This window comes from Nipponia nippon, unplaced genomic scaffold (genome assembly GCF_047370975.1).
Source record: "Nipponia nippon isolate SJK-2023a ecotype South Korea unplaced genomic scaffold, ASM4737097v1 scaffold_31, whole genome shotgun sequence".
In the NCBI taxonomy this organism is placed as follows: domain Eukaryota; kingdom Metazoa; phylum Chordata; class Aves; order Pelecaniformes; family Threskiornithidae; genus Nipponia; species Nipponia nippon.
Window position 1 is genome coordinate 2,214,996 of NW_028262349.1, and position 15,271 is coordinate 2,230,266.

The 15,271-nt window shown below is 62.4% G+C and overlaps 1 protein-coding gene across 2 annotated transcripts; it reads left to right on the forward strand.

Annotated features, from left to right (window-relative positions):
- Window positions 1–1,481: 1,481 nt before the first annotated feature.
- Window positions 1,482–6,436, forward strand: IL12RB1 (interleukin 12 receptor subunit beta 1). 2 transcript variants are annotated; one of them, XM_087769417.1, is made up of 15 exons: window positions 1,482–1,796; window positions 2,172–2,286; window positions 2,442–2,611; window positions 2,684–2,835; window positions 3,364–3,400; window positions 3,575–3,685; window positions 3,769–3,851; window positions 3,933–4,158; window positions 4,248–4,424; window positions 4,517–4,618; window positions 4,722–4,871; window positions 4,971–5,114; window positions 5,259–5,355; window positions 5,436–5,517; window positions 5,621–6,436. In XM_087769417.1, exons 1-15 carry the CDS (start codon window positions 1,541–1,543, stop codon window positions 6,050–6,052), a joined length of 2,334 nt encoding a protein of 777 aa, XP_087625543.1. In that variant the 5' UTR covers window positions 1,482–1,540; the 3' UTR covers window positions 6,053–6,436. The 2 variants fall into 2 exon arrangements, with proteins under 2 accessions (XP_087625543.1, XP_087625544.1); XM_087769418.1 differs by lacking the exon at window positions 4,722–4,871.
- The last annotated feature ends 8,835 nt before the right edge of the window (window positions 6,437–15,271 follow it).

The following is a 15,271-nucleotide window of genomic DNA, read 5'->3' on the forward strand; positions in this document are numbered from 1 at the left end:
TAGCACGGCACGGCACGGCACGGCACAGCATAGCACGGCACGGCACAGCATGGCATGGCACGGCATGGCACAGCACAGCATGGCACAGCACAGCATGGCATGGCATAGTATGGCACAGCACAGCATGACATGGCACAGCACAGTATGGCACAGCACAGCATGGCACAGCATGGCACAGCACAGAGCTGGCACGGCATGGCACAGGGCTAGCACGGCACGGCATGGGGCTGGCACAGTCTGCTTGGCTCAGTACAGCCCAGCATGGCAAGGTCTGGCATGGCACGGCATGGGGCTGGCACGGCATGGCACAGCCCGGGGCTGGCACAGTCTGTCTGGCTCAGTATGGCCCAGTATGGCACAGCACGGCACAGCACAACATGGCATGGCACAGCACAGGGCTGGCATAGCACAGCACGGCACAGCACGGCACAGGGCTGGAACAGCACGGCACAGCATGGCACAACACAGGACTGGCACAGCACAGCACGGCACAGTCTGCCTGGCTCAGTACAGCCCAGCACGGCATGGCCTGGAGCTGGCACAGCAGGGCACAGGGTGGGAACAGCCCCCCCGGCTCGGTGTGGGCCAGCCCAGGTCTGTCCCGCGGCTGGCATGGCACAGCATGGTCCATATGGCATGGCACAGCCCAGTCTGGCATGGCACGGTCCGGCATGGCACGGTCCAGCATGGCACAGCCTAGTGTGGCATGGCACAGCATGGCCTGGCCTGGTTTAGCGTGGCTTGGCACAGCCCGGCCAGGTACAGCACAGTCCTGCTGTATGTTGTGGCACGGCAAAGCCTGGCACGGCTCAGTTTGGCGTGGCATGGCCCAGCATGGTGGGTACCCCAGCTGGGAGGGCAGGAGGGGCACACAGCGAGGCGGAAGGTGCCAGGGGACCCTCTGTGCCCCCGCCCCAGCCATGCCCGTGGCAGCGGGACAGAGGGGTCCCGGCAGCGCCGTCCCGGCGCGGGGACGTTCCCGCCACCGCCGCCCTCCCGCCCCGAGCAAAAGCCGCACAAGGGGACGCTTTCTGCGGGAACAAGGGGACTCTGTGCGCGGCCCTCGGTGCCACCCGGCTCCACCATCCCGGGGTCACCCGCCCCGTCACGCGGCTGCCGGCGTCCCAGTGACACCGCGCTCTCCTGCCTCACTGGGCCTTTGTTCGCGGCCGCAGGGGACAAGTCGTGCTGGGGATGGACACAGGAGCCTGGTTTCGGCGAAAGCCATGTGCGCACACACATGCTGCCAAAAACCCGAACAACCCCCAACCTTAGAGCAGCCGCTCGAGATTCGCTGGGTTACGGGCAGGGGATCAAAAGCATGCTGTGGAGTTTGCAAAAAAAAAAAAAAGGCAAAAACCCCAAAAACCCCAAGACACCTCTTTTGCTTACTTTGCGCTTCTTGCCAGGACGGGGCATGCGGCACGGCAGGGGCACGCGGCACAACCCCGGTAGGGTTTGGCCGAGTCCCGGCAGGCGTGCAGGCAGAAAAGGGGGATATTTTCGTTGCTTTCTCTTTTACTTTTGGTAAAAGTGAGGCATGCAATCACGCCTCGCCCTCTGCCCTGCCTGGGAACGGCCGCCCTTCAGCAAGCTTTTAGTAGAAGAGGAAACACCAGGCGTGGGGAGCTGCGCCGAGCGCCGGGGCTGCCGCCGAGCTGGGGGGGGACACCCACCGAGTGCTGGGGGACTGGGCGGCCAGGAAGGGCAGCGGAGGGCCGGATCCGGCGTGGGACACCCCGGGTGGCTGATGCTGGGGTGGCTGCTGGCGGCACTGGCGGCGCTGGCGCGGGGCGGTAAGTGCTCCTGCGGCGCCGGGAGATGAGATAACACTTCAGAAAACTTTCAATGAACGATTTGGGGGCGATAAGGCTCGGGGAGCTGTCGCTGCGATGGAGACGCTCACCCAAAACCACAAGGGCAGAGTAAAGCCGGGTGAATCCCCACCAGTGGCGGGCAGGAGTTGGGGCGAGCAGCACCGGCCAGCACCGCATCCCCGGGGAGGGGGGAAATGGTGTTTTTTGGGTGAGAAACACGAGCGCGGCTGCTCCGATCCCCCGGGCGAGCAACACGGAGATCGGGCAATGGCTACAGTGCTGCTCCACCCTGGCTTTGCCCAACCTGCCAGGGTTTGGGGTGCAGGAGCCCCCAGCCACTGCCCTCTCCCACAGGCACCGCTGCAGTCCCCAGCTTTTCCTGCTGGAAGCAATGCGGCTCCCGCTGGTTCCTCTGCTCCTGGCCGCCCTGCGGCCCCGCCGGCAACACCTCCTACATCCTGACGCTCTGGTGAGTCGGGCGCCGCATCCTGGGGAGCCCATGGGACGTGTCCTGACTGGGACTCATGGGGACACATGGGGACATGTGCCCTCCGCATCCCAAGCCCACCCGGAGGGCGAGTGCTGCCCCATCCAGATCCGACCTTGCGCCCGCTCCCCCCGCAGCTACGTGGTGCCCAGGCTGTGCCAGCAGTTCCAGGCGGGCGCGAGGACGACGTACACCCTGAAGCATCACCACATTTACGTCCTCACCAATGCCACAGCCTGGGTGGAGGCGCGCTGGGGGGACCACGTCCACAGGACCCCGAACCTCACGCTGTACCTCAACGAGGCCGGTAAGCACCTGCGGGGCTGGGCTGGGCGCCAGCACTGGTGCCAATAACCACGAGACCACCTCGTCTTTTCAGTCAAGCCAGATCCACCCTCCACTGGGATGCCCTTCACCAAGACCGGTGGCCGGCTGTGGCTGCGGGTGCCGTGGCCACTGTGCCACCATGGGGGCCGGCCGCCACAGAGGGAGGCTCGCTTCCAGAGGATGGGTGACCATGGCTGGACACAGGTAAAAACGCCATTTGCCGGAGCCGGTGGTGACCGACGGGATGGTCAGTAGCGTTGTGGCAGCCCAGGCAGCCTGGGGAGTGCGGGGGCTCGGTGACGCCACACCCCCCCCCGCTAAAACCATCCATGTCCCATCTGTTTCATGGTGTTATTGTCTCTGCTCCATCCTCCCGGCCACGGGATCCTGCTGCCACCCGTAAAAGGATCAGGCTGCGATTCGCGGGGATTACACAGGCAAAACCCAGATTAGACTAACGATGACAACGGATGAAATCCAGCCGCTCGTCCCCAGTGAAACCCCCTGCAGCCAGGGACCCCCCACCCTTCTGACTGCTGCCAGGAGGGTCCTGGGGCCGAAGCCGTGGTACCCCGGCCAAGGGGACCCTCCTGGCCACCATGTCCCCTGCACCCCGTTTGGCTCTCCCAGCCCCTGGGATGTTCAGGGGACATAGGGCAGCATCTGCTTTCATGTCCCAGTAACATGCTGGTTTTACTGGGCGGGTGCCTCCATCTCCAGTTCTCTCTGCAGGTGATGTGTGAGACGGTGACAGATGAGGATGACTCAGGTCGGTTTAGCCCGCAGAGCTGTGGGGGACGAGCATCCCCTGGGGGTGTTCCCAGGTCCTGATGGGGGGGCTCTGCCCTGTGCTTTCCCCTGGCCCCCCAGCACCCTGCGATGGCCAAAAACTGGCGAAAAGGGGGGGGGTCACCCCCTGCCTGACCCTGCCACCCCTCTCTAGTGACCTGCGCCCTGGGGGGGAACGGCGCCTTCGAGGTCCAGCTCCGGCACAAGCCCCGCCACTGGAGCAGCTACTGGAGTGACTGGAGCAGCTCCATCTTTGTTCCCGAGGGTGAGGAAGAAGAGAAGAAGTGGGTGGGATCCCAACGGCTCCCAAAAATGCCAATAGCCCATCCGGGCTCGTTCCTCTTGCAGAAATCCTGGAGAGCCCAGCGTTGAGCTACCAGCTGGGAAATCTGGGGAGAGATGGGCAACGGGTGCTGAGGCTGGGCTGGCAGGTACGGCGGCATCCCCCAGGGACCCTCCTGGGTGTCCCCCCGCCATTTCATCCTCCAAGCCACCGCCTGTCCCTCCCCCAGCGAGCCCCCGAGGAGCAGGGGGACGTCACCTACACGCTGCGTGCCCGCATGCTGGCGTGCCACTGTGCCGAGCCGGCCGAGGAGGACGCCGTGGTGCTGGGGAGGGAGGTGACAGCACACAACCTCACCCTCTCCGGGGCCGAGTACGAAATCCTGCTGACAGCGGCCAACGCTGCCGGGACGGGGCCGGCACAGCAGCTCCGGGTGCAGGCAGAGCAGCATGCAGGTACCCGCTCCGCAGAAGGACCGAGCTCCCCGGCAGCCTCGAGGGAGTTATTTTCCCAGCCATCCCTTGCACTCCCCGTTTCATCCCAGATCTCGGCTTCAAGGATGTCAGCGTGGCTGGCGGCACCTTGTTGGCGCGGTGGGAAGCACCAAGCCCTGGCTTAGCCTACTGCTTCGAGCAGTGGCAGCAGCTGCCGCCAGCAGCTCCAAAACCGGGCCTTTGCATCCGACGGGATTTCCCTGCCAAGAGCATCCATGTGGAGAGAGGCAAGGGAGCGCCCTGAGCCCCCTCCCCGTGCCCCCTGCCTGGGGCTGGATTCTGGTGTGGGTTTAACCAACATCCCTGGTTCCTGCTCCAGGAGCAGTGGAAGCACCGGCGTGTTACCGCCTCGCCGTGCACGGCTGGGCCCTGGCACGGGGCTGGTCCACCTTCGCCCTGCAGCACCACTACACTGGCAACGGTACGTATGGCAACACCGAGCATCCGCGCCCAGTTTCACTGCAAAAAGGAGGTTCCTGAAACGCTCCCCCATTTTTTTTTGCACACCCCCCCATCACGTGCAGCCTCGCTGGCCGTGCCCATCCGCATCAACGCCAGTGCCGGGGATGCCACCACCGTCGTCCTCTGGTGGAGCCCGTCCCCCCGTGCCGCCTGCCCCGGGGCACTGGCCAAGTACCTCATCTGCCACGCGGCCGAGGGGGACAACGTGACCTGTGAGCGGGACCCCCCATCCCTGCGGGACAGGAGGATGGCGCTGCCTGCAATCTGCAGGCAGCTGCCAGACTACTGCCTGTTTGTTATCATTTGCCCAGATGGCGAAGCGGATGCCACGGCGTCACACTACACCCTCCAAAACCTACGGCCCGGCACAGCCTACAGGGTGGGCGTTTGGGAGGTGACAGCGGAGAGCAGGGGGATGTGCAACGCTTGGTGGCACTTCCAGACCAAGGCACTGGGTAATGGCTGGAGACCCTGTCCCCTCCCTGGTCCCCATGGGGTGCTCTCCATGGGGTGCTTGCCCTTGCCCCGAAACAGCTCCTGTGTCCCACGCGGGGTGCTGGGGACAGAAATGCCCACCATCCCGCTGCGCCCGCCCCCAGGTCCCCAGGGAGCAGCGTGGAAATCCAACCTGAAGTACCTGGGCATCTCGCTCAGTCTCCCGGCCGTGGCCGCCATCTACCAGCTGAGCAAAAAGAGGTGATGGCAGCACCCTCGCCCCCACCCCGCTCTGATCCCCCCCCCATTACCCACCCCCTCACCAACCACCCCCTCCCCAGGGCTCGCCGCCTCCTCTTCCCACCCCTGCCTAAGCCCATGGGCAGCAAAGCCATCCAGTTCGGCGCCGGTGAAATGAGCCAGGTGAGATGCAAGGTGCAGGAGGGGCTGGATCCTGCACCCCAGCAGGCGCCCCTGCACGGCCCTGGCACGGCACGTTCCCATCCCAAGCACATCCGACCCTTAGGGCCAGCCCCGGCCAGGCTTTGTGGAGCCCTCGGAGAGTTTCAGCCCGGCTGAGCTGCTGCTAACGGAGCTGAATCCCGGCAAGGAGATGACGGACGCCGGCACACGGCCCAGCACGCCGCAGCCCAGCCCCACGGCCAAAGAACCGGTGGCGGTGCGCCTGCTGGGCTGTGAGAAGGAGCTGCCATTCGCCTACCGGAGGCAGGAGTTGCTGAGCCTGGCTGGATTTCCACTGCCTGGCAGCACTGGCTGCTCCGGCCTCCCGGCTAGCGAGAAGGAGGAGGAGGAGGAAGAGGAGGAGGAGAAGGAGGAAGAGGGAAGGCAGGGGCTGCGCCCGTTGCTGGTCCCCATTGCCCTGCTCATCTCCGACAAACCCATCATCATCAGGGACGAGGAAGGATGGGACCCATTGCCAGAGAAGTTGGTGCTGTAGCCAGCACCAGGCTGGGGCAGCAGGGATGAACGGCCGGAGGGGGATGAGGCAGGGTCCCATGGGGTGCTGAGCACCCACCCCTTGGGCTTGTGGTTGCACCAGCACTTTCAGGGAGTTTTCTGCTTTCCAGGCCATGGAAGGCAATGCCTCCAGATGCAGCGTTGCGTGGGGCCAGGATCTGGCCATGCACTTCCCAGCCTCAACCTTTCATTGGCGATAAATAACGAGGGAAGGCGGTCGCAGGGTCTGGCCTGGGCTGGGGGGGTTTCCTTGGCCGGATCAGGAGGAGAGGCAGAGCTTCATCCCGGCCGGCTGCCTCCTGTCGCAGCCGGGGCCGGCGTCGCCCTGGCCCCTGCGGGATGGGGCACAAACAGCCCCAGCACCAAACACCGGGTACTTCCAAAAATTAAAAATATGCAAAAATTTAAAAATAAATGCAAAAATAATTAAAAAATTAAAGTAAATGCACGAAGCAGCAGAGCTGAGATGGCTTTCCTTGCCTGACCAGGCAGAATACAGCAAGGATTTGGAGTCGAGGGCGATCCACGGCGCTGCAGAGGATGCTGCCAGGCAGCGGGGCCGGGACTTGGGGCGACCTGTGGCAGGCAGGGCCCCCCCAGCACCCCTGCCTGGGGCTCTGCCGCTGCCTCGGGCCTTATCTGGGGCAGAACTGGAGATGCTGCTGAAGATGAAGAGCGGTTTGTGGTTTCGTCTGCCCTGCACGCAGGAGCCGGAGGCGTCAGCATTTACTTGCTGAGAGTGCAAAAAATAAAAAGGAAAAAAAAAAACAAAACAGGGTTAGTAGCACGGGGAAGTCCGGGGAAAGGCAGTGCCGGCAGAGCCACTGGGCCTCTGCTGCAGCCGCCGGCGTACGGCTCAGCCTCCTTGCTGCTGCTTTTAGCCCCGATCGCATTTTGCAAGGGATTTCACTAAAATTACACTTGCAGCACCGGCACGCGTGGGAAGAAACCACGCTGATGCCGACTGGAGATAACGCACCGGGGCGCACGGCCAGGGCGGCACATGGCTGCATTTCGGCACGTTCTCCTGCACGACCTCCGCCAGCTGAGGGTGGGATGGGATTTACGGCTCTTCCCAGCGCTCCGAGGATGGGGACGGCTGTGGTGGCATCATTCCCATGGCACAGGGTCCCGGCCGGCTGTGTGCATGCAGGACCCCCCACCACGGTGCCCACTGCCGCCATACCCATGGGTGTACGGCACCGCACGTCCAGGGCGTCTCAGCTGCCAGCGGAGCCACGAGGTGGCACCAGCCCCGCGTCCCCAGGGTGCTTCTCCACCTCCCAACAGAGCAAATCCATCTTTCCCTCCCCGCCACGCATCACCCCGCGGGCCCCTGCATCGCCAGCAGCCTCCATCCTTGCTCTGCAGCACCCCAAATCCCTGGGGATCAGCTGGAGGCCGAGGATCCGGCATCCTGCCGGCCCCAGAAACCCAGCCGGAGAGATCAGATTTAGGGATTTTACTGGGATTTGGGCGACACGGGGCTCGCCATCGGAGTGCACCAGGCCAGCCACGTGTGGAGGAAGTATTCAGTTACCAGCTCAGCGCGAGCGCGCACTCGGGTTTCAGCCCCGGCCCCTGTTTACAGTCTGTTTTTGGGGCCGGAGTGGTGAAGGAAGCAGCACCAGGGTCACGGCTCGGCATGGTTGGGCGGCGGCGGTAAACACATTGCCCGGCTCAGGGCCAGTGCCGCCACCGGTTAATCATTCCTGTTCGTGGAACAGGTTCATGCCGGGACATCCAGTCCTGATTGCTGCATTAAAAACACCCCGAGGATGGGGGGGGGGACAGGAGAGCCCCCATCGCCCCCGTGGGGTCACCCTCCAGGGATCCAGCCCACCCACGGTGCCACTCACACACACACCCCCCCCCGACGCCTGTGGGGACAGCCCCGTCCCCACCGACGGTCCACGCATCGTTTACCACACATGTCCCAAGTTGGTCGGTGCTCTGCTGGGAACATGGTGCCACCCAGAGTCCACAGGCAACGTGCCAGGGAAAACTAATTAAGCCGGCCCCGCCAATTAGTGTGAGCGAGTGACTAAGGACTTTCTAATTAGTTTAAATTTCACAGGACTGTTTTCCAAATGAGTCTGCGGGAGCCGCTCTCAGCCCAGTGACCCAAGGACAGCCGCCAGGCCAGCTTTTGCAGCCAGGACGTGACCTTCTCCACTCCTCGTCTGGATCCGACCCTGCGCAGGACCCAGACGTGCCGCAGGGCATCAGTTACGCCCGGTGAGAGCCGCTGCCACCCGCAGCCTGAGAACGGGCAACTCATTACACCAAACGGGGAACTCTTTCTAGCGCAGCTCCGGGGTAAGCAGCAAAAAGCCACCGCGATGGGGAAAATACAGCTCAGCCCAGCGCACGTGGATGGCGGGAGCGTGGCTGGACCAGCGTCGATCCCAAAGACAGCCCGAGCCGTGGGGTCCCCCCGGCTTTGGTGTCTTCCCAGGCGAACGGAGCGGAACAGCCCCAGCCATCCGTACACGTGTACCCCGACACCTTTACAAGCAGCTAATTTAAGACCCGCTGCCTTTTATTTTTAGAGGAGGAACATCTGATTATGTCCTGCAATGCCTTTTTATATTGCCTGATACGCTGACTATTTCTGTACGGCTGTTTACAGCCGCCGGTGCCACCGCTGCCCAAATGCCGTGGGTGAAGGTGCCGGCAGCCAAGGCGAGCGCTGAGCATCCCTGCCCTAAAGGGGAAAAACCTCCCCCTATTCCCTCCCTATTCCGCAGGGTCCTGGCGCTGTGTCCCCAAAAGCAAATGGCACCGGGAACACGCACGGGTGGATTTACCCCGTGCCGCCTCCGCTTGCTCTTGCTAAGCAGAAAATTCAGCCCTGCATCCTGATAAAGCACGCGGTGCAGCCAGCCGGAGCTGCGGGAAGATGCTCGGAGCCTGGAGATTTGCTCTGGGCTCCCTGATTTTGGAGGATGCAAGCTCAGGCCGGTATCTGAGGAAAACCATAAAGCAGCTGGAGGGGTTTGCTACGGCCCCATAACCATCAGCTCTTGGCGGGTCCGAGCCCCCGGGGGAGGCAAGGTCCATCCCTGCGGGTCTGGGCTGGGATTTTCCTCCCCGATCGAGGAGTTTAACCTGTTTCCCAGCCTCAGGAAAACGCAGCCATGCAGAGCAACAGCCTGGTTTTAGCACAAGCAGTGGAGAAGGCTGCAACTCTGCAGCCCCTTCCCTCGTCCGTCCTTCCCTTGTCCGTCCATCCCTCTTGCAGCCCCTTCCCTGCACCCAGCACCCTTTCTCCCTCCCCGGTCCCCAGCCCAGAGGGGAGCTGATGCCAGCGAGGTGTTTGAGCCCAGCCCGACCACCAGCCGTGGCAGGGAGGAGAATTATTTTCTGGGCAAAAAGCCACTGCTGCCACCACCTACACAATGCCACCCGCTCCCGGGGGATTAGGTGACCATTCAGGATCTGCTTTGACTTAATCTCTAAGCAAACAAATCGATCCCTAGCTTATTTTTTTTTTATTCTTTAAGCAGAATTCAAGGGCTGCATCGCACCCAGGGACAGGCAGCTCATTCCGCACCCCGGCACTGCGAAACCCCCGGGGCTGGGATGCCCGGTGGATCCCCGGGGTGGAAAAATCTCTCTTGCAGCTGGGGAATTTTTGCTTTTCCTCTTTAAGCAAAGCTTTTGGGGTTCTTCCCCCCCAAAACCCCACCCCAAGCATCGCTGGCGCAGGCATCCCAGCTGTGCCCGTGCAGCAGGGAAGGGGCTGCAGGGACCACAGCTGGACAGATGACCACAGCTGGACAGACAGCCACCAGCCACAGCTGGACTCAGCTTGTTTTGAAAGTCACGGGTATTTCGGTGCCGGCATTTCGCAACCGTACGGGTGTCACAACAACAACAACAACTGCAGTTTTACTTTGCAAACAGGGCCCGCGGCCTCCCAGCACCCCGGCTCTTTCCTGCTCGCGTCAGGCTGAGCTCGCCTGCTGCAACAGCCTCACCCGGGCAAGCGTTATTTCCAAACCCGAGAATAGAAAATGACTTGAAGCAACATCAAAATTGAATATTTAATGTGTTTTTTTCCCCACTAAGAGGGGCTCAGAGCTGCCCCATCCCCTGCAGGGCTATGCTTGGTGCTCAGACCACTGCAAAATCCCACCAGGATGCCGCATGCCCCAGCACGCGAGCCAGGAGGAGCGGTTAGAAGCCATCTTCTCCCTCTGCCATGCGAGAAACGCCCGGGTGATGGGAGGAAATATTTTCTTTCTGCAGTTTTAATGTTTTCGGGTGGCTGCTCTCAGGGCTGGCAGCGCCGGGGGCAGCTCAGCCTCTGGCACGGCCAAAGCTTTCCAGGCTTTGGCAGCAGCCTGGCACAGCAAAGCCACAGCTATTGAATTTTTTTTTGTTTTCCAACCAAAACCTTATAGTAATAATAAAAGAAATCATAAAACAAGGGTGTTGGGAGCCAGGCAGCCACCTCCCTGTCCTTTGCCGGCTGTCGGGTAATCTGGAGGGAAAGGACACGGCGCCCTTATCGGCACACACATTCCCCTGCCCGCCTGGCAGCGGAGCCGTCCAGAGGTTTGCGGCATAAACATATTTTGCTTGAGCAGGCGGCTGGGGTTGAACTAAGGATAGCTGGCTCAGCAGGAACCAGAGAGCCCCATTTCTCCAAAAAAATCCCATTTTTGCAGCAAACCCCCCATCCATGCATACAGGGAAAGGGCTGATCCCGGAGCATGCAACCAGCTGAGCCTTACAGCAAGACATGCAGGACCAAGAGCAATCCCCCCACCCCGATCCACCCTCCTGGCCTTCACCAGCTCTTTGCAAGCAGATTGACTCTCCCTCATTTTTTCACACACAAAACTGCCAGGAAAGCGGAGTGAACCAGTTCGGGACCCTCCGGAGGAGCCGTGGCCGCCCTCCCCGCCGGTGCTACCTGCTGTGGCCACCTCCAGCCAGCTGGGCCCCCCCAGGCTATCGCTGCCTCCATCGCTGTGCTGGGATATGGTGGCATTTACACAGCTGCTTAGCAGGAAAATCCCTCTCCCTGCTCCATGTAAACCCTTGCATTTAAAAGTAATTGGGTGCAGGCTTGCTAACAAGGTCAGTAATGGGGAGGGGGTTGAATTGCAGGCTCCTGGGGATGTGTGGGCATCCCTGCAAGTTGGCTCAGAGCTTTCCTCTCCTCCAACCCGGGCTTGGCTCAAGGGCTTTTCTGAAAATGGCTCAAAATTGCCGCTTCTTGCAGGGGCGGGGGGAAAAGGGGAAGAAAAAAAGGAGCCCGACCCTGTTTCTGGAGGCTTTGAGACTGGGGAGCAGATGGGGGTTTGGAGCTGTGGGGTTTGCCAGGGTCACCCCATCGCAGGAGCTGCCCCGGGAGTGGGGCTGAGGTGGCAGGGGATGGGGAACAGCGGGGGTGATGGCCCCCTGGTCCTCGCCTCTCGGTAGGGGATGGCCACGTCCCCGCCGGCACCCGGAGCAGCCCACCGGCGAGGGCAGCAGTGCTGCTTGCATCCTCCCTGGTGCCAAACGCCCTGCGCAAGCAAGGTTTTAGCTGCAGGGAGATGCGGTGGTCAGGGCGCGGGATGCCACCACGATGCGTCCCCGAGATGTGGCAGGGGATGGGCACCCCGCGCCGGTCGGGGGTTTCCATACAACTTGTGGAGCAGTGCCCGGGAGCAACGGCAAATATGGCCGGGGTGGGGAGCCGTGCTGGGGCCAAAGTCCCGCCGTGCCGTGTCCCTGGCACAGGGCATAGATGTGTCACCGCAGATCCCAGCCTGTCCCCGCACACCGGCGTGGGAGCCGTGCCGCGTCCCCAGCCAGGCCAGCACCATCGCCACGCGCCCTGTTTGTGTGCCAACACGTCACGCGCCGCCATCGGATGACTCGGGAGGGGGGATATTTTAGTGTTGTTGTTTTTTTGAACAAAGCCAAAATATTTGCATCCCCGTGGGGACGGCTCTGGGTCGCCAAGCCGGGGCCACTGGGAGAGGGAACACCCGGCTCGGTGGGGTGGGTCCCTGCCAGCACCCAGCACTGGCAGCTCCAGCTCCCCCCGCCATGGTCCCCGCTGTTTATACATAGACATGTTTGTGCGCGGCGCCCGGCCCCTTCCTCGCTCCCAAACAACTGGATAAAAGTCAAAAAGTCATAAAAATTTTCCATTGCCCGAGGGAGGGAGCAGTGACCGCACGAGGGGCCGGGAGCCCCACAGCGAGGGACCCCCAATAAGGGGGGGTTCGCCCCAGAAAAACAAGGGGGGGGGGTTGATATAGCGAATAAAGGTGGTGATTTGCTCCCAGCAGCCCACGGCATCAGCCAGCCCCACGGTAAATGCTGCACCGGCACCAGTAGCGCCGCCATCAGGGTTTGTGGGGTGTCTCGGTGAGCACCGTGATGCCCGCTCGCGCTGGTATGGTGCTCCCAGGGCACAGGACACGTGGCACGTGGGACGCATCCATCCGGCTGCTCCAGACCCTGTTTTTTGGCATAAACCAGCCCCGGTTTCTCCGCAGTTTTCCCCTGCACCTGGAGGCTTTTGCTGCCCGCGCCGGCTCGGCCACTGCTCCGGGAAAAAGCTGTGATTCCTGTTGAGCCGGCGGGGAAAGCCCCGGCGCAGGGATGTGGGGACTTTGCCTGTGGTTTTCGTGGGCGGGAGCAGCTCTGGCAAACAGGCGGCTGAGTCAGCAGGCGGAGGATGGCTGCGGTGCCGCCCTGGCATGTCGGGGTGCACGGCTGCTTCCCGGGGCCCCGGCAGAGCTCTGCCACCGCCATGCAAATGGGGTCCCTGGAGATGCTGCTGCGGCCAAGCTGTGCTGTTTGCAGCACCGGAGGTTGGTGCAAAACCCAAGCAAGGCCCTGTGCTGCCGGGGACTGCATGTGTGTCCCCAGGGCGCTCAGGGACCCGCTGGCATGGCATGTGTCCTGTAACCCGGGGATGAGCAGGTCCCTGTGCTCCTGAGCACCCATCAGCACCGATTTGCTGCTCCCTGAGGTGTGAGCAGTGCAAGCCCAGCATCCCACCGGCTGCAAAGATGGACAGCACATCGACCCTGTCTCCAGCACGGGGACAGAGCGGGGTATCCCCATTAGGGCAAAATCCAGATTTATCATCCCCGACCGCCCCTCCCTGCAAACAGCCCAGGCCCAGTGCCCCCATGGCGGGTGTTTTGGGGCGAGCTGCACCCTGCAGGGCTCAGCCCAGCTGGGCTGGGGGAAGGCTGCGCTTGTTTTGGGAGCTGGATGGGCGCCCAGGCCGGGAAGCAGCAGCCGCGCAGCTGATCTCTGGCCCTTGCAAGGCTGCACCGGCGCCGGCACATTCTGTCCCTGCCAGCGCCGGGACGGCCGTGAGCTTCGTGTGTCGCCCTCCCTGCGACATGGCTGCGGTGGCCCTGCGCCACTGACCCTTCGCCGGAGGACAACAGCCTCAAGCGAAGACCACGGCTGCTGTGCCGGGAGCAAGCATCCTCCGGGGATGGGGACAGCGGGGGGGGAAGGAGCAGCCCCCCGACACCCTGCAGAAAGGGGCTGCAGGGCCGTGAGCGGTGGGGGGGGGGGGGTCCCAGCACCCTGCAGGGCCATGAGCTGCAGTGGGGGGGTCCCGGCACCCGTGCCCAGGGCAGAGAGGTCCCGCACATTTTTGAGCCTGAAGGGCAAAAAGGAAAAGAGAGAGGAGCAGAGCAGTGGCGGGTGGCATTTCCATGCCCCGCACAAGCAGCAGATTTGGCCGGGTGGTCTGGGAAGCATTTTCCAACACGTGGGGCCAGGAGCTATAAATACTGCCGGCACTGTAATTGCATAACGCGCCTCCCGCCCGGCATCGGGTCTCCGTGCTGCGGCCGGTGCCGCCGCACATGGCACAGGGCTGTCCTGGCTCAGCAGACCCCCAGGGACCCCCGCATGCCCCAAACCCCCCCATGCCGATGAACAGGAGAGCAGCTGGTGCTGTTCAACAAGGACTTTGGAGCCGGGGAAGATAAACAGCAGGTTGGAGGGAGCGCCGGTGGCACAGCCAGCAGTTGTGAAAGCGCTGCCGGGGGGGTCTGTGCCTCGCCCCGGCTCCGGGGCAGCTCCGAATATCCAGACAGGGTATTTTTAGCCCCTCCAGCATTCAGGAGCGCAGTCCTTTTGCTGGCAAGAAACCCGGACGGGCTGTGCCCCCCCTCCCTTGCTGTGCTACTGTCCAGCTTTATGAGAAAAACCTGGAGGCATCTGAAAGAATTCCTGCTGGAAAGATCCCTCCCACATGGGGACCGGGAGTGGTGCCCACCGGCGTTGGGTTCCCCAGCCCAGCATGGCCTGTCCCCGTGGCTGTCACCGTCACGGCGTGATGTGCTTTCCCAGAAAGGCACAGCGGGACGGATGGGGTGCTCGGCGGCTCTCCTCCTCCTCTGGCCCTGGGAATAAGCATCCCCTTGTGCGGCTGGGGCAGATGATTGGGGTCTGACCGGCAGCCCCCGGCCGTCTCTGCCGCTCAGCGTTTGCCGGCAGAACGGCTCCCTTGTGCCATGCCGCAGCGTGGCGGAGATTGGCTGCACACCGGCCCCGGGGGGCTGATCATAGGGTTTTCTTTGGAGGCATCTTTATCCAGGGGGGTTGCAGCACTGTGGTTTGTACCCTTTGATGTCACCAAAACGCGCCAGCGTGGCTGAGCTGCGAGGCCACGCAGCCCCGGCCGCCGCTACCGTCAGCGGCAGATCCGGGCATGCATCTCCCCAAACGAGGATGCAAACAAATTCACTGTGAGGCCGGTTAATCCTCTTCTGAGGCAGATTGCTTGGTGCGGCCGGGGATGCCAAATAAAAATCAGATTTGAATAAAGGCTGCACACGCACCAGGCTGTCGCAGGCAAACAGCAGGATGAGTTATCTCGCTGGGCTGCGGCCGAGCGCCTGGCCCACTGCAGGAGCACGTGCTGCGACGCAGCTGCGGCGCTGAGCAGCTCAACAAACAAAAAAATTACATTCCCATGGCAATATTTTTAAACACCACGGTCTGTGGAAGGCATAACTAAACCCCATGCAAGATTTGCTGTGCTCAGCAGAGATGTGGAGCACAGAAATGCTGTTAAAAACCAAACCTTAAGCCAAGGAAGCAGGTGAAGGAGCCCCTCTGCTCTTCCTACACAGGAGGAGCGATTCCCAGCCGGCACAGCAAGGGGCTGATCCCAACCTTCCTTGGGAATGGCCGAGCCACTGCAGGAGGGCCC

What these genes read in the sequence shown, in the direction of transcription:
- IL12RB1 (XM_087769417.1), top strand. Translation starts at nt 1,541, where the DNA reads ATGCAATCACGCCTCGCCCTCTGCCCTGCCTGGGAACGGCCGCCCTTC. An exon ending in CTTCCAGACCAAGGCACTGG is followed by an intron (nt 5,115 to 5,258) that starts GTAATGGCTGGA and finishes GCCCGCCCCCAG; the next exon opens with GTCCCCAGGGAGCAGCGTGG. An exon ending in GCGCCGGTGAAATGAGCCAG is followed by an intron (nt 5,518 to 5,620) that starts GTGAGATGCAAG and finishes TCCGACCCTTAG; the next exon opens with GGCCAGCCCCGGCCAGGCTT.